We start from the raw sequence: 26,478 nt of genomic DNA, 5'->3' as shown, positions 1-26,478 counted from the left end.
GAAATTTACGAGAAAGCTGAACCTGCTTCAAGAGGGCATTGATAAAGAAGACCCCACACCCGTCCTTCGGAGCAACTATGATCAGGTATCTGAGGCATACATTGAAGTTGAGCGATTACATGAAAAATATGTGGCATTATTATACAGTACGCAGGCTGATGGAGTGTTGCTCGATGAGGAGGACAACTACATGAAAGAATTAGACAAGAAACGGACAGATATTCATATAAGTTTGGAAAAACTTTGTGATAAAAGTGTGCCAACAAAAGCAGTTAAAGTGAAGGCATTAACGCCTCCCACATTCGATGGAGATATAAGAGAGTACCCGGCCTTCAAAGATGACTGAGAGGTTAATGATGAAAGCCTTTGGAAAAGATCCCTTTGCATTAAAACAATGTTTGTCTGGGGAAGCACTAAAAACTGTCAAAGGAGTTGAGAATGATTATGATGCTATGTTTCAGCGATTAGACTTAAAATATAGGAATAGTCGCAAGGTCGTGGATGTGATTCTCTCAGATCTGAAATCTTTAAAACCTTTGGTAGAAGGTGATAATAAAGGTTTTGTGAAACTAGTAGAAAAGGTCGAGAGATGCTGGCTAGATTTAAAGAAGATGAAACTTGAGTCAGAAATGGATTCAGTAAATGTAGTTAGTATGATAGAAAAAGTCCTCCCAAACACACAGAAGCGAGAATGGGTGATACATGCAGATAGTTCAGGTAATTCTGGTAGCATCTTTAAGTTGCTACTTGAGTTCCTGCTCAAGGAAAAAAGGGTACTGGAATATATGGACTCAACAATAAGAACCAATACAGCTCACAGTAAAGGCAGTATCAACAGTGCCACTTCTGACTTCATTGAGGGAGCTACAGGATCTTATAACCAGTCTGAATTAGTTGATGCACTTAGAGGTCTACAGACAAATCAATCACAGATTGAACAATGTCTGGTTAATTTGACTAAAACCCTAACAGAAATAAGTGTAGGTAAACAAGATAAGAAAAACAGAAGAAATGAGAATTGTTGGTATCATGATTCGGAAAGTCACAGTATATTAAAGTGATCAGCATTTCACAGTTTACGTACTCCTAATAAAATAAGTCTAATGAAAAGGAAAGGAATTTGCTTTAACTGCATGTCAGGACATCACATAGCCCGGAACTGTGAGCTTAAGAGAACTTGCAATGTGGTGGATAACGATCAAAGGTGTGGAAAACATCATCATCCTAGTTTACATCATGCTCATGTAGATGGCATTATGTTTCATGGCTTAGGGATAAACAAAAGTGTTATCTCTAAATCTAATGTGCTGTTGATGATTAGTAAAGTAATCAGTAATGGTCAACCAGTTAACACTCTTTGGGATCCTGGAAGTGACATGACTCTCATAACACACAGAATGGCTTCGAAGTTAGGCTTTATAGGCAGAGAAATTAATCTGACCATCACAAAAGTGGGAAACCAAACAGAGAAATACATTGCCACTAACTGACAGAGAAGGCAAAGTGTGGACTGTTAAGGCTTATGGAATCAGAGAAATAACGTCAAATGTAAATTATGTAAATGTGTCAGCAGTGGCTAGTCTACTGGACGTCTCCGCTGACGAAATTACAAGGCCAGTGGGGAGTATAGACTTACTTGTTGGGGCTGATTGCTGTACTCTTTTACCACAAATTGTCAAAACTGTTGGGAATCTGCAAATTTTAAAGAACCAGTTTGGATTTTGCTTACGTGGTACTCATCCATCACTAAATTTAGAAAACAATAAATCAGAGAATTTGTGTATCAGGCTCCATCATCTAGCAGGTGTTACTTATCCTAATGATATTGTGGTGGAAAGTACAGACAGTCTGAAGCAGTCACTTGATAAGTGTTTTGATGTTGAGTGGACTGGAAGTAAATGCGAGTCATGCAGGTTGTCAGGATATAACAATGTGTCTGACAGCTATACAATAAAAGAAAGGAGAGAACTGGAACTAATTGAGAAAGGTTTGAAGCTTGATGAAGTCAATAATCAGTGGACAGCTGAATATCCTTGGTTAAAAGATCCTTCTGAGCTGCCAAATAATTTGCCTGTGGCTATTGCTCGAATGAAATCGACTGAAAGGAGACTGGCTAAATTAGGACCTGAATATGCAAAGACTTACCAGAATCAGATGAAAGATATGATGGATAGAAACGTAGCTAGAAAAATATCAGAAGAGGAGTTGACAAATTACACAGGTCCTGTACATTATATTCATCACCACGAAGTATTTAAGCCTGATTCGGTATCAACTCCAGTGAGAATAGTATTTAACTCATCAGCTTCTTACATGGGTTATAGTTTAAATGACTACTGGGCTAAGGGACCAAATGTGTTAAATGAACTGCTACCTATTTTGTTAAGATTTCGTCAGGAAAAAGTTGCATTAGTGGGAGACATATCTGAGATGTATAATACTGTTAGACTGGGCATTGTTGAACAACATACTCACAGGTTTTTATGGAGGAATATGGATGAAAGTAAGATACCAGAACATTATGTAATGACGGCTGTAACTTTTGGTGATCGCCCTAGTGGAATAATAGCAATGCTAGCTCTTCGTCACACAGCCGAAAGGGGTATGTCAGAATATCCAGCAGCAGCCAAGATGATCATCAAAAACTCTTATGTTGATGATATAGTGCAGTCAGTAACTAACTATGATCAAGCTTACAAACTAATTAGAGATGCTGAGAAAATATTATCTGTGGGAGGATTTAAGGTCAAACATTGGATACTGTCTGGCAAAAATGAAACATTTGAAGATGTCAAATTACTGAAAACTAGCAAAGAAAAGGTTTTGGGTTTAACTTGGGACCCTAGAGGGGATAAACTGATATTCAGTGTTAAAGTGAACTTCTCTAAGAAAATCAAGAAAGTGAATACTGGACCAAATTTAAAGCTTTCCGAGATTGAGTTAAATTTTCCCACACTTCTCACTAAAAGAATGGTCTTGAGCCAAGTAGCATCTATATATGACCCTCTTGGACTTGTATTACCATTTACACTACAAGGAAAGGCGTTGCTGAGAGAATTAGTTATTCAGAGCAGAATAGTGAAAGACAAACAGGATCACACATCTGGATGGGATAGTCCCTTATCTAATGATATGAAGGAAAAATGGAAAACTTTCTTTACCGATTTGTATGAATTGGAAGCTTTGACTTTTGAAAGATGTCTTAAGTCTGACGATGCTATTGGAAATCCTATGTTAGTGATATTTTCTGACAGTAGCACTCTGGCATATACGGAGCTTGTGCATGTGTTAGATGGCAAATTAAGTCAGGGAAATTCAAATCTAGTTTAACTGCTGCCAAACAGAGACTGGTTCCTATTAAACAAATGACAATGCCCCGTCTTGAAATGTGTGGTGCTGTGTTGTCGACCAGGCTCAGAGAAATGATTGTGCAAGTACTCGACTGGAAGTTTAATTCAGTAATGCATATTGTGGACTCTGCCATAGTTAGAGCTCAGATTCAAAAGGAGACTTATGGATTTAAAACCTTTGTAGGCACCAGAGTAGCTGAAATACAAAATAAAACTGATTCCAGTGAATGGTGGTGGGTACAGTCGAAAGATAATCCGGCTGATCTCTTAACAAGACCTATGAATCCAAGTAAACTAAATTCTGATTCTGTGTGGCAGAAAGGACCAGATTACCCATGTCAGCCAATTCATCTGTGGCCAGTTAGTCAGTTCTGTGATGATGAGTTACCAGATAGAAAGGGAGTAACTATGAATTGCGAGATCAAGAGAGACATCACGACCAGTCTGAGTTTTATTAATTTAGACAGATTTAGTGGTTATAATAAGCTGCTAAGGGTCACCAGTAGGTTACTGGCTGCAGGTAAAGAAAAGTCTTTAAGAGGCATTTGTAAACCACCATCTGCCATATTGCTAAAAGAAGCAGAAACTTTGTGGATCAGAGAGGTACAAAAGAACTTGGCGACCGACTGGTACAGCAGATATCAACGATTAGGACCAAGCCTGAACACACAAGGATTAATTACTGTAGGTCAGAGAATAGCAAAATGGCTTAAAGACAACTGGAACAAAGACTGTTACATTCTTCTACCAGTTAACCACCCTTTTACTAGACTGTATGTCACCCATCTACACATTGTAGATCATTCTGGTATTGAAACTACCCTAGTTAAGATTCAAACAAAATTCTGGATTCCAGGTGTACGGAGATTGATAAAATCTGTCAAAAACAAATGTGTAAAATGCAGAAGACTAAATGCTAGGGTTGAAGGTCAGATAATGGGTGAGGTATTAAATGAAAGGTTGCAACCATCCCCTCCATTCCATCACATATCACTTGATTTATTTGGACCCTTTAAGATAAAGGACAGTGTTAAACGTAGAACCAGTGGTAAAGCTTATGGCGTAGTTTTAGTTGTCTAGTAACACGAGCTGTTTACATAGACCTAGTAGACGGGTATGACACCCGGAATTTCCTTGCTGCTTTTAGAAGATTTGTATCTCTCAGAGGGTATCCAAGTACTATACATTCTGATAGTGGTCCTCAACTAGTATCTGCCAATAAGGAACTGAGGCAAATAATGAGTAAATGGGATGTGGATGAGCTGATGTATTTTGGATCTCATGAAGGCATGACTTGGTCTTTCAATAAGTCTGCTGATGCACCTTGGCAGAGTGGGTGTAGCGAGTCACTGGTAAAACTTATTAAGAGGTCTTTGACTATGTTGATTGGAGATAGCAGTCTTACATTCGGAGAACTGCAGACAGTTTTGTTTGACGTTGCAAATATGCTGAATGAGCGGCCAATCGGTATCAAGCCAGGGACAGACATAGAGCTTGGCAGTTATTTATGCCCTAATGATTTACTGTTAGGAAGAACTTCTTCAAGAGCTCCCACTGGTCCTTGGAAGAATTGTCACAATGTAAAAAATTGACTGGAATTTTTAGACAATATTGTTACTGGTTTTTGGAAGAAGTGGCCCCGTGACTATTTTCCAACTTTAATAGTGAGGCAAAAATGGCATGTAGAAAAGAGGAATCTTAAGTCTGGCGACATTGTGCTAGTTCAGGATACTAATTCAGTTCGAGGCAAATGGAAATTGGCTCAGGTAACAGTAGCAGAACCAGGACGAGATGGCAGAGTGAGAGATGCTACAATCAGGTACAAGTTACAGAAACCAGGACCAACATACAAGGGTGTAGATGATGTAGAAGTTAAGCGTTCTGTACACAGACTGATAGTTTTATTGCCAGTAGAGGAACAATGAACTTATAGCTTTTCTTCTGCGGGTGGCGAATGTATCATCATTTATCATCTGCACTCATGATGATATGTGCTGTTTTGTAATTGTGTACTGTTTACCTTAAATATTGTGCCTAGTAATCATTAGTAAAGTATTTGTATTGTGCAAAGGACAGGTCTTAACTGTGCTAGTTGTATGGGATTCGGTTGGCTGTCTGTATTTTAGTGTTCAGTATGTGTTTGGTGTTCGCATTATGTTTGGGTACACTATTGAAATAAGATATTGATGTAATGTGTTATAACATTTACTATTAGTTGTGTATTGATTTATTATTGTAATTATGGTAAGGAAGAAAGATTTTTAAATCAGTGCGCATCTGGCTAGCATTTGTTTGTGATCTGCTTCCTGGCCACTCAGTGCTCATTCTCAGGTCAGTTCCATATAGGCAGTAGTGACTGACGGCGCCTGGTGAAGCTCCGGACATACGAGTAGACTGCGGCACTATCGTACTCATGCAGCCACCTAGGTTTTCGTTACTACCATATGGTCCATCAGGAGCCATGGAGGGTCATGGTGTAAGTGAATATTGATTTAGTACCTATATTATTGTTATATAGTGAACATAGAACTAGATCTATATACTTTGGAGATGTATATAACATATAATTCAGAAATTCGTTTATACTGTTGGTGGTGGACTTGCTGTTTAATGCTTGCTAGTGGACTGTACATTTATATGAATAACTCGTAATATCAGCTCAAGGCAGTTAAAGAATTTTAGAATATCTGAAACATTGAAACTGTATTTATTATAATATGTTATTCCAGGTTGAAACTATGTGAATAAATGTTGCAACTACCCTTTCGTTTCCTGTTGGACCTAACAGACATTAATCCTTAATTTTCTTCTTTTAAAAACCACATTGGCATACAATATTCATGAAGACTTCCATTAATTCCCTCTGATTAAACAGATAAGAGGTCGCGTCATGGCTGGCCGGGCGATGAGTAAGTGACGGGAGATAGCGGGGTGGTCGTGCTGGGACGCTGAAGGGGGTAGTAGCGTGGCTGTGAGGGAGGGAGGAGACATGGGAGAAGCGGCTAGTTAATACACCCGTATGAGGCAGCTTAATTTTATTCACCTCTTCAATCCGATAACGTACTTAAAATATTATAAACCAGATGATGTTATTCAGCTTAAACGAGTTCTTTTGAACTATGAGGTAAAATAATATTTTAAATAACCATCTTGCTATTACGGATATTTCCTGCGTTATATAGATAGATAGATAGAAAGATGTATATATATATATATATATATATGAGCTGCAAGAATGGCATAAAAACTACGTCCTGTGGTTGAAGGGGTTTGATTTAGGTTAGAGTTATCAGAAGTGAGCAACTGTTTCCGGCGGTGTTATTTGCGTTGTTGTGGGCAGAACTCATCTGAACATGAACCCGCTGGACTGTATGTTTGAGATGCCCTTCATCCGCAGTCCTCTATCCCTCTTTAAGGGTACAGATAATGGGCTGAGGCACGTTTGTATAATTAATGAGTGAATTCGCCTAGTTTTTATGGGTACCACCACGTGAAGGCATCCCTCTCCAGCACCACACACTGCTTTTCACGTGCACTTACAGAAGCTGTTATTCTGTGCACATATTCTGGTATAAATGGTCAGTGTACTATCAGAATGTTTTTGTACATCGATAATGAAATGAGTTTGCTTACAAAAGAGTGTGACTGCCGGGGGCTGCAATGCACCAGTAGACATGTATATGGGACGTGAGGAGCGACACTGTTGAAGATTGTGACGGTGACACCTAAAATGCTCTCGTAATTGTTATCTTTGTGATGCTGGTGAGTGTGTTTGGTTTGCCTTACTGATTTTTTGTGTTAAATAATTGAATGCCCTCACGCGCATGTGTGTGTGTGTGTGTGTGTGTGTGTGTGTGTGTGTGTGTGTGTGTGTGTGTGTGTGTGTGTGTGTGTGTGTGTGTGTGTGTGTGTGTGTGAGAGAGAGAGAGAGAGAGAGAGAGAGAGAGATGGAAAGAAATGGAGGATAGTCATGGGGTGGATTTTTTTGTCAATCATAGTTCCTGATTACAAGTAGTTTTAACCTGCCTATGTTTAATGTTAATAATAATAATATGCTGAGAAGCCGCCATGTTGACTGGGGCTGAGGCAGACACATTGAGTACAGACGCTCTTCAGGGTTCGCATACAGAGTGGTTCATATATTGCCCAAACCAATTCGCACGTGCTACAAGGACGGCTTAATTAGTGCTATTAGTATCTAACATCCATCATTTAATACTTCCCATAAACATTTTTTTATAGTGTTCGACTTTTCAGATCCACTGATTGCATAGTGGAGCACCAATTTCAAGAAGCAGCCAACATGTCTTCCCTCCTCACAAGGGCAAACTGAGCCATCTACCCAGCTCACAAGGCAGAAGAGTGTAGTATACGAATCAGCCTGTTTTATACATCAAGGAGTAAATGAAATGTATACGTAACCCCCAGAGTTAGAATATTCCCCCCTAAACTGAATACAGCCACGTGAAAGTAGTAATAATATTCGATAACTTACATCACCTGACTCATGGGATTAACCCTCACATTTCATCTGATGCGTGGTTGATATAATACTGTACAATCACTAAACTGAAACACTTTCAAGCTCCTATGACCCACTCTGAGCTGAAAAAATCGTGTGGCATTAGCTGGGATATAATACTTGAGAGATGCAACGAAGGGAAAGTTCACCTTCCCCTGCCTTCCCCCCAATACCTTGTGCTACGTAATTTTTATCATCATGTCTAATCACACCGATCTATACACTTGGTCCATATTAGTTTGCCATAAGTGTGCTTTAAAAATTTTCCATACATTTACTTTAAGGTGAATTTATGACACCCAATTTAGAATCTTAGACATTATTATCTGCGTCGAAGAAAATGAAGCTGAATTTTATAATAATGGCTATGGTAAGAGTTGGCGGTAGTGGAATAATTTTGTTATCGCCTTTATATTTTAATATAACTTATGTTTTGGATCTCTGATCCCAGCTTCTTAAATTGGATCAGGAACACGGTGTCTTCTTTTTTTTTTTTTTTTTTTTTTTCTTATTAGTTTTGGTATGAGAGTAATTCATTTATAGTCATATATTTTGTTGTAAATTTATGGGTATAGTTTGAACGCTTACATATTATTAGCTTGGAGAGAGAGAGAGAGAGAGAGAGAGAGAGAGAGAGAGAGAGAGAGAGAGAGAGAGAGAGAGAGAGAGAGAGAATATGCCAGCATACGGTACTCAAATTTGTCGGCAAAAATGTATACTGAACACAGTCCTAGTGAAGGCTCATCAATAATACACACACATCCAGCACTATTTACTCGCTGCCGTCTCCTGTCTTGTTTCTTTCTTGTGTCTATTGTCTTTTCTTTCTTTTGTCTTTTCTTTTTCTTTTCGTAATCCTCCTTCTACCCTCTGTCCTGTGCCACCATCTTTCTATTATGTTCTGTCTTCTACCTTTCCGTCGTCAGTCTTTCATCGTCTTACCTTTGTTTTTTTATTAATCAGTTATGCCTGTTTTCTCAATTTCTTTTGTCGTTCTTTCGTCTCTTTTCTATTCTTTCATCTGTTAGTCTTACTTATGTCTCTGTTTTATCTTTTCTTTACTCCCTGTAATTCCCAATTCTCATTTTTCTTATTCATCAGTTTTATCCTTCTGTTTATCATCTGTATTCTATCATCCATTTTCTCTCCTTACTGTTTTGTACTCAAACTTTGCCTTTCATCACCTCTACTTATACCCACTCATAACCCTGATCAATCATCAAAATACGTCCTGTCACCTTAGAAACATTAACTTCTTATTCTGTCGTTTTTTTTCACTCCGCTAATTGCTGCAGGTCGCCCTCTCACCACATATGAGCACCTCTTCATTCGGTAGCTTATCGTTGCTGCCCAACAACTCTTTTCCTTTCATTTTTCTTCATCCTCCTTTACTATACATCATCTTCCTCACTTCATCTCTGTTCAGTCATCCCCATAATTCACCAACATACTGTATAAACTCTCTCTCTCTCTCTCCTCACGGTCTATAACAATTAATCACCTAACTTTAAGCAATCCCATTCCATGCAAGCCTTACCCCCCTGACTGGCTGTCGAGTACGATGTAGTTCATTGGCCTTGTTAATGGAGAAATACAATGTAATGACGTAGGGACTAAAAAAAAAAAAAAAATGGAGTATTATATCAGCGCCACTTGTAGTGAGCTAACGTAAAAGAATGAGCAGAATGGCATATTAAAGGAAAAGCAGTGATAGTGTGACCCGAATTCTAAAACTAACTTTGCTCTCCATAGCACTTTTTCACAGCGATATATTATGCACTCGCAGGAGTACCCGGTGATGCCCGGGAAAAACCGTATAATGGTACGAACAGAACAGTATTGCCTGGGACTCTGGATGACCACAATCCATGTGGGAAAAAAAAAAAAAAACGGGGTTCATTTTACTCACTGAACCAACGCTCCTTCATGGACCCATTTCCCCAAGGATATGTTCCCCATGGACCTATTATCCAACTACCTATCCGCCAAACCAACCCCAAGGCCACCCACCCCACCCGCCTTGCCCATCCAACCAATCTGTGAAATATAAGGAGGTGTATATTTAATCACATCTTTACACTACCTGCAGTATTACAAAATTTGTCATATGTATTTTAAGATATTCACAGAATGGAGAAATAATTACTTTGAGGCACCTGTACATAATTCGCCCATATTACTCAATCCCCCGTCAATACTGTAGCCTAATCAACTTCCAGACCTTGGTATTAACACACTCATCCACCACATCCAGCCATCTTTGTCATAGCTACAGTACTTCTCCCAACCATCAAACTCTATCTATCTATCTATCTATAGCCCGACGCCCTCATCCCGCAAAGGGTGGCCGCAGACAAAACGCCTCCAAGTCGCTCTGTCACCCACCATTTGACTACCCTTACCCCAACTCACCCCCCCCTCCCTCATATACCTCTCAACTCCATCCCTCCACCTCATCCTCGGTCTACCTCTCCCTCTCCCTCCCTCCACCTCACCTACATACACCATCTTACTCAGACTTTCATTCTCCATTCTCTTCACATGTCCAAACCACCTCAGTATATTTCTCCAAATCTTCTCAACCACATCCACATCCACCCCACAACGTTCCTTCACTTCTTCATTCGTCAACCTGTCCCTCCACGTCACTCCACATGCTCCGACTCACCCACATATAATGGTAACTTTTCAGTACACTGGTTACATCCAGTCACTATATATGACTATACCATCTAAATACACTCTATTTTACTCTCTGATCAAGACTTCTTTCCTCCAACGACGAATTTCGTGTTTAACATAATATTATCACTCTCATCTTGAATGTCGGGACCAACTGCCTAGCCCCGGGCTCCTACGCTCCTCATGGGGCAATGTAGGATTGGATGATGGATGGATGGATGGATAGTACAATATAGTCTCTATACTTGACACACACTCCTCAGTTATGATTCTCCACAGTTCTCACTCATGCCATACCAGAATTACACTTAAATTTATATGTGGAAGGTAACACACCACCATCCAGCCCTCTTGTATCTAAGCCACCATCACACTGGGTTTATAATGTGGGATATATATATATATATATATATATATATATATATATATATATATATATATATATATATATATATATATATATATATATATATATATATATATATATATATACACTATGTAGATTATACGAGCATTTACGTACTGAGTCAACATCCATGATACAAGACTGTGCAAACACTGAGACACAATAATGAGAGGCAGACTAACAATAATCAGAGTAACTTGCAAATGATGATCAGCTTGCCTTGCAAATTTCTTGTCCGTCGTCACCAGCCACCAGCCTCCTCCCAGAGCTCGGCATGTCTCTCCTGCGCTCAGATTGATAATAATTATTCAACTGCATTGAGTTTTTGAATGTGTACCACCTAGGCGGGCATCGTTAACACTGTCTCATTACTGAAGGAGTACCAACAGTCCGTCGGTGGTCACTGGGATAATGGGTGGGCGGCAGGACATAATCCCACTTGACCGGTGTCCAGGCAAACTTCTGGTTCTAAGGAATGTTGAGGCGACTCCTAATGACTACTGGCTTATCCGGTGTGAATGTACGCGCTGGCACAGCTCTGGCGAGATCAGAGTTTATTTATGCAGTAAAACCAGTTGGTGACCACAAAACTGCATCTAAACTGCTGCTTCGCTTCAAGTCCACTTCACTACCTCATTAACTATATCAGGAAAACCGGCTTGATTTCACCTGACGGGGTCGGGCCACTCTCACAACTTGAATACAGAAGTGTGGTTGTATGAAGATCAGTGAGCCTTTTTAAGAAGGTAGGGATGTGTCTCCTTGCATGCTAGTGAAATCGACCCTCTAATCCGACTACAGTTGCCATCAGCTAAACTGAAAGAGGACACGGGTAAAGTAAACCCATGTACAGTATCTTAAAATAAACTTGGGAATGAAGTGTGGGGTTCTTATGTGAACTCTGTTGACGGAGAATGACTATAACCTTCCTATCTGACTAACTCTTCCACCCGAGGATTTCATTTAAACTTTGTTCAATCTCATAACAATTTTAGCCACCTTGGAAGAGAATTTTCGAACCGGAGTGGGTTAGATACGACCTTCATTAACCCGTTTACCGGTAAAGTCTTTCCGTAGCCGAACAAAATCATATGATGGTGTCAGTCTGATTAAAATGAGAAAGATGTTACTGGACTTAAGTGGTAAACTTCTATGCAACGTCCCTTTCATTTTACTGTAGCTATCGTCAGAATGTTTTATTCATTTCGGGGGATCCCCCTATCTCTATTGTATAGTCAACTGTTTATCGAGACAGTTTTAAATACTTTGGTTGATATTAGTCATTTTCATTTACAAAGTTTATATTTCCCAGGCAAAGGATAAAGGGAGCATATTTCTGTTCATAAGAACAGTTCAGGACATAAATTCGTTTGCTGCTATTGACTTCTCAATTAAGGCATGTCTGTCGCTTCCTTCCGTGACGCGCCATGTCGAAGGGAAACATTAGTGGGCAGAGGAACATACCAAGGCTCTCTCAGAATAAAAGTATTAGCCAAGCAAGGAAAGTGAAAAACAGAAGCGGTGATATATAAGGCAAACTTTTTCCCTGACTGTAATGAATATGCTACTTAATTTCGAACGACTATTTTTCGTTATAACAATAAAATATGAAGATGAGTACCACATGTAGAGTTCATTTGCACTGACTAATTTCCCTGTCACAGTAACCCAAACGTACGTGTTCGTTCCAGTGGCCACTGTTGTCCCTTATTTCTTTGCCTCCATATTTTTCTTGTCACTTCATTAATTTTAACCATCCCATCTTACACAGATAAACTCTTCATCTTTTCCTTTTACCTTGTCGTACTCGTCTCATCACAAGCATTTATTTTTCAAATGCAAATAGACATTAGAAACTAAAGGTTTTTCATCCTTTGGAAAGAGAGTAGAATAACAGAATATCAGTGAAGAGTTTTTTTCTTACTAGAATACGTCGTATAAACAGACGGAAAGTCAGACTGGGGAAGACTGTTCCTAGGTTGACAGTTTACACTCACTCCAAAAAGGAAATTGAAAACAGTGATCGATAATTAATGCTGTTGCAGTTCGCATAATTTCCTTGGTTTCCTAAACTAAATCCAGTTGGATGGTGCATTTCATAATTATAATGCATAAAGTTTTTTCATTTGCTACATTAATGAGAACAGCAGGTATTCATATTTAGACAAATTACTGGGGATTATTTTGGATTATTTTTCACACTTTGGCCAACTGTTGCAAAATGTAAGAGCGGAAAAGTTTCAAATTTTTTGTGGAATGATGATCCAAGAAAGATAAGAAAATATGCAACTCTTGCACTTTCCTTGGCTTTGCCTCTTCTTTGTATCTCTCTGCCTCTTCCTCTATGGCTCTCTGTCTCTCGCCTCCACAGCCCTACTCAATACCATTAGTTGACTGTGTCAGTTTAAAGGTCAACCAGGGCGTCTACGGAAGGAGGCGAGGTATGTACACAGATGAACTGGAGGCCGTGACCCCAACTGACCTCACCCCGTCACTCGTGGATAGATCTGGTGCTGCCTTCACCTCGGTGGGCATTTACCAATACTGTATCTTGTGACATGGATCCGAGAAATTATTTTACGTTCCTGGCATTAGCGACTAAACTATAAATTGCTTAGGTGGCTTCGTAGCACCTCTTCCTCAGCCATATTTACTACATTCTAACTTCTTCATTCTCCTGTACGTTACCAGGCAAACGATGTCGATAGTAGTAGTAGCAGCAGCAGTTGTGGCCCCAGGTGCATCTGAATGTGAACCCAACAAACTGTAGGTTGAAACTGCCCCCCATCTGCAGTCTACCATCACACTTACAGGGGATAGGTTGTGAGTTGAGGGGCTTTTGTACTACCAGGCAGCGGAACCGTCCGATTATGTCAGTGCCACTGCACAAAGACATCCCTCTCCGTCGCCAACGATGTCGTTATTTGGCATATAAAAAATTAATAAAAGACAAGAATGGAATATAATTGCTCTGGGACCTGCGGCGAGACTTTGGTTTCAAAGTTTGACGCTCATCGGCGAGCGCCAACGTTACTCGGTCCTTCACCTCGAAGGCATCACTATATGAAGGGCGTTGAAGCCCCCGGGTCCATTTTTTGCCTATATGAGGATTTTTTTGGCTTTTCCTTTCGGCCAAAGTCTTTGACGCAACAAACCCGCCAGAAGCAGAAGAAGAAGATGCTGGCCACTCATTGACTAGCTGGCCATCGCTGCAGGTAAAAATACTAAGATGTAATACATATGATAATTCCACAGGAGGATTTCTCGATTTCTTATGGGATGCTAGGACGGCTGTCAGCTTTATCAGCGCCCAACTTGTATCATTTATTCATTTCCTACTGCTTCCACACTCAAGCCCACTCCAGCAGAGTGAGCCATCCACATAGTGCACAAAATACTATTAGACGAGTTTCTAATGAATTGTTATGTATACTGTATATAATTGTGTGTGTGTGTGTGTGTGTGTGTGTGTGTGTGTGTGTGTGTGTGTGTGTGTGTGTGTGTGTGTGTGTGTGTTTACATTAGTTTTTAATCATGTTTGTATAGTTTTGTTTATATATTCCATGTTTTTCTTTCTTTCTTTATCTCTCTCTCTCTCTCTCTCTCTCTCTCTATATATATATATATATATATATATATATATATATTTAGCAACATAGCCTATTCACTACACTGGATGGGTCTAATATGTTCTATGTTTTTCTGTAGTATAATACCATTTTTTTTTCTTTTACTGAGATTCAGAACACTTAAAATAAGAGTTGTAAATCCTGACTGCAATAAAAACTTCTGTATTACCTTTATTATTTGTTTTGCAATATATAAAGTTGTTGTTGCTGTTGTTGTTGCCCCAGGTTTGTATGAACGTGAACCCAATGAATTGCTGGCTGAAGATACCATAGCCTGCGATCCCCCATCCGCCTTTCAGGGGAAAGGGAAAGCGTTGATTGATATTTGTATAGCTGGGTAACTGAGCCTCCTGGTTATATCGATGCAAGAGCGTAAAAGCCTCATTCTCCAGTACCGATATTGGGGTGAAAATGAGATTATGACAATGTATTAAAGCCTTCACTACTAGGACGTCGTTCTAGCTATCACACTGCTGCCACACAGGCTTTATCACATAAGGACAGTTTTCTGACAGGAAAGGTTGGATAAACCATTATTCATCCCTTCATGACCAGGGGATTTTCGAAAGTCACCATACTCATCTGACAGTAACAAGAAAACAGTATAAATGACGTCCTAGGGATGAAGGGTGAGTAGCTTGGTGAACGTGCAAAAGAACAGAAGCAGGTTAAAACACTGGAAAACACACTACGAAAAATAAAGGCTGTAAAAATACACAATTGACGTCTTCTCTCCCAATTCCTCCTCCTCCCCCCCACCCCCTCGCATATTGCCAAAATATTAAAATTGCAGCCTTGTACCCCACTTAAAAAAGAGTCCCTCTGTGGCCATTGTCGGGGCATCATTAACATCTTATTTTTGCTTTTCCACAGTCTCTTCCCTGACGGAGTGGCCGAGAAAAGGATGGATAAGGAGAGGCAGAGAGAAGTAACCCCCAGCGGTGCTTATGGTCTGTAAAACTTTTGCCCTGTACTTATTTTAACCCGTCACGTTCCAACCGATTTCGCACCTCTGATACCCCCTAATCCCGAGCTACTTTCGGAAAAAAAATTTTTGGTTAAAACCTCCGGTTTTGGTGAGAAACATCGAAAATTCATGGAGAAATTGCTCACCTAAGGTTTAAAATACTCTATACAGGTAGCAGTACCTCCTTACCTTACTGGGTTTTCTATCAGGCTGGCTCCAAAGAAAACGAGTTCTATGGGATGGTAACTATTCCACACCACTCATAAACGGTATTTATTTATTTATTTGGTACGAATTTATATGTAGTAGGAGAGTATATTGGTTTTCAAACAGTAATATAGGCATTATAAGCATTGTTTCACTCACTAACTCATCAACATACCTGACCTTTTTTGGCGACATTACCTGATCATCATTTCTGACTGTTTCTTTCTCTAATGCTATGTAAACTTTGTCCTCCACATTGTAATTGATTGGGGAATCACTCTGGCCCTGAATGTCTTTATTGGCCAGGTCACTGTTAACAGGTGAATTGCCGAGACAATGGCATGTGGGGGGGGGAAGGTTATGCGGTGTAAGGCATTGTCCCTGCCTGGCATCTTGTAGAGGAATAGAGGAAGGTGTCCCATGTATACATACCAAAAATCACACGTGAAAATTGAAAATTGTGCAAATTATGAACCTTGCAATTGCACAATGTACCAGTACGTCATCGGGACAGGCAGTTACATAATGTTGCAATGTACCCATACATTGACGGGATGCCTCGGGTTAAAGAGGTTTCTGGTCATGATATTACTTACCCTTCCCTGCCCCCACTTTTTTTTTTTTTTTCAGTGTGCAGTTGGCACCTCGATGTTGTAGGTTTTTGTTTGTTGGTTTCTTTACTGGACGCTTATACTTAGGCTTTATTATCAGTTGCACTGTACTGAGACTGTAACCTTTATTGCTAATATATCTTGTCTTTTTTTTTTCTTTTTCGTTCTTTCTTTCTTTTCTTTTGGTTTGAATTTCGTAACTAAATTTTGAATTTTGGGGGGACCTTTACAAACACACTGTAATTGAACTGAACTTAAATAACACTCTCGGGATCAGTCACGCCAACGTGGCATTTCATTCTTATGCAAGCAAACTTTTGCTCAGGTTCCAAACATTATTTTAAAGTTTTCTAAAATTTCTTGACAATTTTCCAGGCAATTTATTTCAAATTTATGTTACATTTGTCCCACCGAAACCTGGACTCCTGATAATAAATCAGGGCTAATTGGCAACTCATACACTTATAGCCCATCGTTCTGCTCACACGCTATCCCTAAGCCTGGCTGAAAAGTCGTAGCCATGGTTCACGGCGGATGAAGACCTGTTGCTGGTAGTTCGAAGTTATATTACACTGCATAAATGACAGTATTATCGTAAACTATTTCCCATGCACACTATTACAGCTTCGAACTACATCCTCAGCACTTATAAGAACATGCTCGGTGTTAAACCGTGGCTACTACCTCAGTACAACTGGTATAGGAGGGTAAGTACTAACTGTGGCTCACTTGCCACAGAAGACGTAGACTCCCCGTACAACCAAGAGTTTACGCTAGATGAACTGCTCCTTGCCCTGAAATCAGGACAGCCTGATTAAGATGTTAGCATTGTTCAATGAGATTTGGGCATCTCGAACGTTCCCAAACTCATGGCACTTTGTGCATGTCATACCTATACCCAAAGAGGCTGGTCGTCTTATGAATCCCTCTTCATTTCTTCCTATTGTGTTGACTTCTTGTCTATGTAAGGTCATGGAATGTATGGTAAACAATAGGCTTCTTTTTGTTTTAGAGTCGAAGAATTTGTTAAATGATCAACAATGTGGCTTCGCTAACTACAGAATTTCACTAGATCATTTAATGAATTTGGAGCATTGTATTTCAGAGGCATTTGCCAATAAAGAATTCATGATAGGGGTGTTCTTGGACATCCATAAAGCCTATGACACGACATGGCAACACGGTATGCTAATGAAGCTCTATGCTTATGGTTTAAGAGGAAATTCGACTATTATTATTTTAAATTTCTTAAGGGACAGGACTTTCTCTGTCAAATTGCCCTGTAACGTAACATTGGATATATTTATCCAGGAAAACGGGGTGCCGCAGGGAAGTGTGCTTAATCCCACTTTATTTAGCATTATGATCAATGATATTCTGTCATCAGCTCCCATCCTGAGGAATCTTAAATACTCACTCTACGCTGACGATTGTGCAATATGGCAATCTTCCCATAAGGCATCGTTAATAAGCTGCATTCATGCAACGAGTCATTCACGCTGATCTGGGTGCCTGGTCATTGTGGTATCTACGGCAATGAGCAGGCTGACTTACTTGCAAAGTCGGCTGTGGAGCTCGAGGAGACTTGGGATGTTCCTCGTGATCTTCGGTCGAGTCTCTCTCTCTCGGAAAGAAAGCAATAAATCTTCTGTGGCAAGGTCAGTGGACCAGACTAAATATTCCAACATGTAAGCCGTACCTGGGCGACTGGGACACTGCCAACCGTCCCAGTCGCCTGGAAGAAAAAGTGTTGGCTCGATTACGGCTTAATGCCACCAAGTTAACGCACATGAAAACTTATATGGAAAGACGATTCCCACCGCACTGTGACATCTGTGATGCGTGTTATCTATCAGTCATATCATCGTGCGCTATCGGCGATTTATTCGTGAACGTGCTTCACTTATAAGTTACTGCGGCGCAGCAGACGTCCCCTTCACCCTTTCCACCATCCTGGGTGATGGGGACATTGTTATGACTGATAAATTGATGGCTTTCTTGAGAGAGACCGGACTGATCAGAGTGATGTGACTTTTTTAATATAAGGTTTTGTTTTTTATCGATTGTTAATATGCACATATTGTACTATTAATTAGGGTTGACAGTTGACATATTTGAAGTAGTTCCTCCTCCCACTACTCTATTTCTAATATAGATGTCCCCTGCATTAAACCCCGTTCCTCGACTGACAGTCACCAGCTGATGAGTGCAAGTGTGCAATATAGAAAGGTATTGGGAAGTTGCAGTCGATGGTGGTCTGTTGGGTGAGGTACTTCACTTTTTTGTACAAATTATGTAAATAGATTATACCATATTGTTCAAGTTGTGCTAATTAGGGCCGACAGCTGACGTATATGGAAATGTTCCTGACTCGTCTGGTTCCCTTTCATATATTGATGTCCCCTATAATAGGTGTGCCTCGACTGACAATCAGCAGGTGATGAGTGCAGATATGTAATGTAGAAAGGCATTACATATCTGCAGTCGATGGTGTTCTGTTAGTCGAGGTATTTTTACCATTAATGTAGGTCTAGCTATTTGTCTCTGTAGGATTTAGTATAGGTTAGCGATTTGTCTGTCAGGTGATTAGTTTTAGGGTCTTTAGATTAGGTTTATCTTTATAAGGTCTAAAAAATATAAAACCAAGAAAAAATTAAAAAATACAAAATACAAAAAAAATAAATAAAATAAAAATTATTATATATATATATATATATATATATATATATATATATATATATATATATATATATATATGTACGTGTGCATGAAAGTGTGTCTGTATATATGCATGGAAGTGTATATATATTTATATATATATATATATATATATATATATATATATATATATATATATATATATATATATATATACGGCCTTAATGACCAGGGGCTTTGGCCCCAATGGTCGATAGGCCAGAAAAAAAAAAAAAATGTGGCTCACGAGTGTACAGAGTGCCAAACGGCATCCCACGACTTCTGGTCCGTAAATTAAAGATGTGCTAATTAAGTGTAAGGCATTCTACTCTGACTCAAGCTTCTAAATGAGCGAGATCTATTTATTAAGCAAAACAACAAAACACCGCAACCAGTTACATTGTTTTTAATATTATTAATATGTGTATTGGAATTCGATATTTTCTTTTGCTTATATTTTCTTTACATCGATATCGTTGGTGCTGGAGAAGGGTGCCTTCACACGGTGGCACTGATATAACAGTTCTGTCCCGCCGCCCCTTTCTGAGGACGATCCTCATCTCATATTTTGTTCTCTGAAAGGGAGAGGATGTAATGCAGGAAGGGAGCAGCAGCGTCATTCTACGTTCTACAGGGTTCACCTTCAGATGAACCTGGAACTACAGCAACAACGACTTATATTACAATCGATATCGTTTGTTTCAGTAACTTAAGCCTGTAAGAGGATAGACGTGAAAACGCAAAAGCTATAGTCGAAGAGGTGCTACGAAGCCACTTATACAACTTAGAATCCTGCCTGTAATGCCACAGACTCAAAAGAACTTCTAAGACCCTTGTTGCGAGGTAAAGCACTGTTAAATACCCTCCGCGGTGAAAGCAGCGCCAGACCCTGGTACGAACGTGGGGGTGGAGTCACTGAGGGTCACGGTCTCCAGGTCATTTGTATTCCTACCTCGCCTTCTCCCTTACACACCCAATTTGACTTTTGACCTAGGAGAGTCAACAAGTAGTGGTGGGTGGGGCTGCGGAGGCAGAAGACAGAAGCACAGAGAGTGACACAGAGCCACGGAGACGGTTCTACATAGAAGGTTAGAGAAGGAGAGACAGAAACGCACAATGAAGGATAGACCGAGAGATGCACAGAGGAGAAGAGACATAAGGAAAAAAAGGATAGACACAGAAAGAGAAAGAAGAGGAGGTAGAAAGGCTCAAATGAGGACAGACAAGGAGGAACAGAGAAATGACAAAACCATGGAAAATGCAAAAGTTACATGATATCTTCAGGCCTTTCATTTACAAAAAAGACCAAACCAGGAACAGTCTTCCTCAGTCAGACTTTGCATCTGTTTTTGCGATCTTATCAGACACAATGTGCTCAGGAAGATCTAATTAAACTGATACTACTCGACATCCTTTGTAAGGGAAAATTTCAGTGGACTTTTAGCCTATGGTTCCCAATAAATGTAGAATGACAGTTTGAAATATACCATCAGGTCGATTAAACACCTCTTAGAGCGAGGCCTTGTTGCCATCTCGCCACTGCGGGTAGAAAAGGTGTGAGAGCATCACATTATGTGACGTTTCCATTCGGATTCCCACACCCCGCCCCATTACAGTGGGGGCGAAAGCGAACGGACGTTAAGGTGGCCACGATTGTTGACAAATAAATGCAGAATGACAATTTGAAATATACCATCAGGTAGATAAAACACCTCTGAGAGTGAGGCCTCGAAGCCACCTCGCCACTGCGGGTCTAAAAAGTGTGAGAGCATCACATTACGTGATGTTACCTTTCGGATTCCCATACCCTAACCCATTGCTGTGGGGGTGCCAGTGAATTTAAGTTAATGCGGCCACAACTTTTTTTATAACAGAAAAGAGGAAGGAAAAACAAATAAACCAAAAAATAATCCATACACCACAATACTGGTGTCCTTCATTCATAAAGATCTATAATAGTTGGACTTGAACAGCTGTAGGTTGAAGTTTGGGGGGAAACAACTCTGAGAAAGTGAGTTCCAAAGATATGTAGTTCGGGGAATAAAAGATTTCTGATAGGCGCAAGTTCTGCAATATGGCAGCGTGACATTCCAGCCATGAGCACTACCACATACTCGTGTAACACGGGGGAAGGCTTGAAGAGGTGGCACTAAGGATGTAACTTCGTCTGAGCATTTGCCATAAAAGTATCTGTGAAATAATGCAAGGGAGGCAACATTCCTTCTCACCTGTAGGGAAGGTAGATTATTTGTAATAGCAGGGCCATTAAGAGTTCTAACAGTTTTGCTCTGAACACTGTCTAGTTGTTTTAGTGCAACCTCTCCACGTCCATTCCACAAGGGTGAACAATATTCCAGCTGAGAGCGAACATGACTCCCATAAACTATGGCTAACTGCTCGTCAGTGAAGAAGCTTCGAACTCTGTGCAATGATCCAAGTATCTTTGAGGCGGTTGTAGCAAGTGATTTGACATAAGAGGTCCACCTGAGGACATTGTTAAAAGAAACACCGAGAATTTCAATACTTTTGAAGATAGGAATAATAGTAGCACTATAGGTAATATAGGATTCTGGCATTATTTGTCCATTAGTAAATTGTATATATTTGGTTTTACTAGCATTAAATGAGACAAGATTATTTTGCCTCCATTCAGTGATCCACGATAAGTCTTGATTGATGGCTGTACTGAATAGTGAGTTAGAGATATCAAACTCTGTGAGTAGGTGTTTCATTGTAAATGAACTGTGAAGTGCTCAGTAATCTGCATAAATGGATGGGATTAAATGTGACAGATAAGGGATCATTTAATATGAATTAGGAATAGGATGGGAGCCAAAACTAATTCTCATGGCACGGAATATACATAATCTACTTTTACTCTTGGTTTTCAGTTGCTGAGATATGAGGAAATCAGAGGAACAGAAGACGTTGGTCTACAGCAAGAGAGTGTGGATAGCAGGGAACGTTGCCCCACACTGTCACAAGCTTTAGAAATATCAGAAGCTTTAGATATATCAAGGGCTACGTCGTGAGATTCTCCATGTTGGTCAATTGATTGATGGACGGAGTGAATTAGGAGACTGAGTATGTCATTGGAAGATCTTTCTTAGCAAAACCATACTGTCTATCACTAATTAAGTTGTTGGATTCAATATGTTTAACAATGTGTTTATTCATTACAATTTGAAGCACTTTATGAAGAGAAAATGTAATAGCTATTTGTCTGTAATCAGGGGAGTCAGGGGAACTTCCTTTCTTAGGAACTGGGAGGACAATGGCGTCTTTCCAAGAATTAGGGACTGAAGAAGTACGTATGCATAGTCTGAAGAATTTAGCTAGAACAGAAGCGAGTTCTTAGGAGCTCGTTTTGAAACCAAGGAATTCCATATGGGCCTGGAGCTTTGTTGGTTGGTAAACTGTCTAGGATGAATTTTATGTATCGTCTGCATTATAAGTGAAGCAAATTCCGGAGAGTCAAGTTCTAGTACTAGGACGTTCTGGCCGACTTCCTCTAATGTAAGATTTCTGGCAAATGTACTGGCAAGGATATTCGCTTTACCACGCGTGTCATATGTAATGTTACTGTCTACAGATTTTAGTCGGGGAACGGGTGATGACTCGTTAAAGTTATTAAAGAGTTGGGAGTTGACCAGACTATTCTATTTCCATTAAGACTGTTTAGTAGTTTGGATGCTTGGTTGTGATGAAAATTTGATTTAACGAGATTTAGTACCTTTTTTGCACAGTTTCTAGAAAATTTAAATTGACTGAGTGATTCGGATGCTTTTTATTTTAACTAAGAGTCATATGCTAATGACTTTTGGGCCATTGCTCTAGCACAAGTGCTATCAAACCATTTCGAGGAGTCCGATCTTTTAATGAACTGTTGACTTGGTGTGAATAATTCCATACCAGCTAATACCCTGGATAGCTAACCTGGGATAATAATTTCCCACTAACTGTTTCATTGGTTGTCACGTGGTAATTACGTGGGTTAAGAATATCCTCTTTCCTCTACATTCACCCACCTTTAGACCCTTTTTGTAGGTTGGGGTGTCTTTTTTCTACTCCTGCTCCTAGGTGCATTTTTTGTGCTTGTCGGAATTATATACCCCAGGTTCCCAGGTTGCCTTTTACCAGGATAGGCAACCTAGGGTTATAACTTTTCATTGGTTGTCACGTGGTAATTACGTGGGCTGCAAATCTCTGCTTCCCTGTATCTTCACTTGCCTTTAGACCCTCTTTGCAAGTAGGGGTGTATTATTTCTACCCCTGTTCCTAGGTGCTTGTACTTGCGGGAATTATATACCCCAGGTTAATGTCCATGGTGTTGAGAAGCACTGCCTACACAGCATGCATGTTTACAATTTTTTTTTCATAATTAGAAAACGATTGGATATTCAGTTTTAGGCTAAAAAGAAAGCACAATGGTTCTAATTTTTTTCCTGTATTTTTTGCAGCACATTAAATGCATAACAACTATTTTTTTTCTCCGTGGGGTATATCCTACCCCAGGATTCCTAGTGTTATGATTTGTAAGGTTGCCTATGCAGGGCAAATGTGGGACAGGGTAGAATTGATGTCTCTAGGGAAGAAAGACTGCCATGGAATGTACAAGATGATTTATGAATCCATCCCCGTCTGCCCTATCAAACTGCCATCGGGTCACCCTGACAGGTTCAGAACGGGGAGGTTTGGGGGAGCCGACTATTGAGGCTTTGATGAAACTGGTCAGAGAATCCACGTGGTGACAGTAGTTCGATCCTGTAATGATCTGGATTATTTGTCAAGAACAGATCCAAGAGATGGGTGTTATGGTCAGGATTATCTGGTATTCTGGTTGGTTGCTTTACCAGCTGCGTGAGATTAAACAATTTTGGAAACAGCTCGCATTCTAGACCAGTATCGTGAGTCCTGTCAGAATGCAATAACCATTCTATATTATATATGTTAAAATAACCCAAAACAGTAATTTCAGTGCAAAGGGTGAGGTTAACCCGTCCCGTCCCGGAGACATGAATTCACGTCCTCACAAGATGTGCACTCATATCCCGGAGACGTAAATTAATGCGGCAACATTGCAAGGACATTGCAAGGTCCCTAATTTGCACAATTTTCAATTTTCGTGAGTGATTTTTGGCACGTATACACGGGACACCTTCCTCTACAAGATATCAGGCAGGGACAATGCCTTATCCAGCATGACCTCCTCCCCCCCCTGCATGACCTTTTCTCAGCAATTCACCTGTTACCAGTGACCTGGCCAGTAAAGCCATGTCATGCCACGGTACGAAATTCAGGGCCAGAGTGATTCCCCAATCGATGACAATGTGGAGGCCAAACATTAGAGGAAGAAACAGTCAGAAATGATGATCAGGTAATGTGGCCAAAAAGGTCAGGAATGGTGATGAGTTAGTGAGTGACACAATGCTTATAATGCCTATATTACTGTTTGAAAATCAATATACCCTCGTACTACATATAAATTCGTACCAAATAAATAAATAAATACCGTTTATGAGTGGTGTAGAATAGTTATCCTCCCATAGAACTCGTTTTCTTTGCAGCCAGCCTGATAGAAAACCCTGTAAGGTAAGGAGGTACTCCTACCTAGATCGAGTATTTTAAACCTCAGGTGAGCGATTTCTCTATGAATTTTCGATGTTTCTCACCAAAAGCGGATGTTTGAGCCAAAAAAAAAAAAAAAGGTCCAAAAATGTCGGGACTGGGGCGTACCACTGCCCAGAAAACGTCGGGATGGGGCGGATTAAGGTTAGTCAACTGTGTGGATATGGACTTCAGTAAACTGGGTTCTGAAGAAGCACTGGGGAAGCGATAGACTACGCAGATATAATCGGTAATATTTAGGTAATTTAGTTTATGCATATTTATACATGATATTCTCTTATATCAGGGGTCGGTAACCTTTTCAGTGCGAGGGCCAGAGAAAGCTTCTAGGAGTAGCCTGCGGCCGGAGTGCCAAAGAGAACCCAAAAGTGACAGTGTACAAAAATTTTATAGAAAAGCAGGCAAACCAGTGACTAGATTACAAGAAATTTATTGAAATACATGCAAATCAGTGACTGCAGATAACAGTTTGTGACAATATACAAAAATTTTATAGAAAAGCAGGCAAACCAGTGACTAGATAACAAGAAATTTATTGAAAAACATGCAAATCATTGACTGCCGAAAACAGTTTGTGACAATATACAAATATATATATATATATATATATATATATATATATCTATATATATATATATATATATATATAGAAAAGAAGGCAAACCAGTGACTAGATTACAAGAAATTTATTGAAATACATGCAAATCAGTGACTGCCGAAAACAGTTTGTGACAATATATATATATATATATATATATATATATATATATATATATATATATATATATAGAGAGAGAGAGAGAGAGAGAGAGAGAGAGAGAGAAAAGCAGGCAAACCAGTGACTAGATTACAAGAAATTTATTGAAATACATGCAAATCAGTGACTGCAGAAAACAGTTTGTGACAATATACAAAAATTTTGTAGAAAAGCAAGCAAACCAGTGACTAGATTACTAGAAATTTATTGAAAAACATGCAAATCAGTGACTGCAGAAAACAGTTTTATCAAGAGACATGCAAATTAGTGGGATGGTTGGTGCTGTTTGCCATGGAGAAGTGATTCAATGTCTGGATCGATTGATGAGGTAGACAAGAGCAGAATGTCATTGAGGTGGCGGTCACTTAGCTGGGAGCGAATGCGAGACTTTGTATATTTCATTTTTGAAAAGAGTTGCTCACAACAGTAAGTGCTGCCAAACATAGCAACGATGCGTTTTACATGCTCAATGTAATTTGGAAATTTGTCAGAAGGGAGGACGAGGTCATGAAAGAAGGACAGTGGAGAAATGGTACGGTACTTTGCCTTCAGTTCGTCATTACACTGAAGCTCCACCAACTCCATCTGCTGGGGGACAGGGGCTTCGTCCACAGGGAAGTCAAAGGGGGAGGTGAACAGCCTGAAGCCCAGAGCCAGTGGCCTGACACGTCGCGAGGCGCCGAATTACTCATTTAGTTGGCTAGGCTGTTGCGGGCCGGATTGTTATATAAATATCAAGCAGGGTGACGGGCCATGAGTTCGGACTCTGCGGGCCGGATCTGGCCCGCGGGCCGGAGGTTGCCGACCCCTGTCTTATATGATAGGCCAGGGAGAACAGTGACTGATATGCCTGAAGTGTGAAGTGGATGTTGTGGAACAATAGGTCAACTATTTTTCTTGACTGTACCTTTTCTACCAATTTTTCTCCATTCTTCTACAGTTGTTACTGATCATCTTGACTACCATGACTTAACTTTATCCTTTCTGTCGTGTTCACTGCTGATTCTCCTTTTGTTATTGTT

At 39.9% G+C, this 26,478-nt stretch overlaps 1 protein-coding gene across 1 annotated transcript in view; it reads left to right on the top strand.

Moving 5' to 3' along the window:
• The first annotated feature begins 11,371 nt into the window (after window positions 1-11,371).
• The window catches only part of LOC145414603 (roundabout homolog 1-like), a 55,772-nt gene continuing 40,665 nt past the window's right edge, over window positions 11,372-26,478 (top strand). Inside the window, exons 1-3 of the mRNA XM_080284133.1 lie at window positions 11,372-11,512; window positions 13,332-13,487; window positions 20,066-20,159. Coding sequence (XP_080140259.1) covers window positions 11,372-11,512; window positions 13,332-13,487; window positions 20,066-20,159 — 391 coding nt within the window. The remainder of the gene's footprint in view (window positions 11,513-13,331; window positions 13,488-20,065; window positions 20,160-26,478) is intronic.

Source organism: Coenobita brevimanus, chromosome 13, assembly GCF_032717465.1.
Source record: "Coenobita brevimanus isolate Jiangsu-jjx chromosome 13, ASM3271746v2, whole genome shotgun sequence".
NCBI lineage: Eukaryota > Metazoa > Arthropoda > Malacostraca > Decapoda > Coenobitidae > Coenobita > Coenobita brevimanus.
This window is presented reverse-complemented; position numbering and strand designations above follow the sequence as displayed.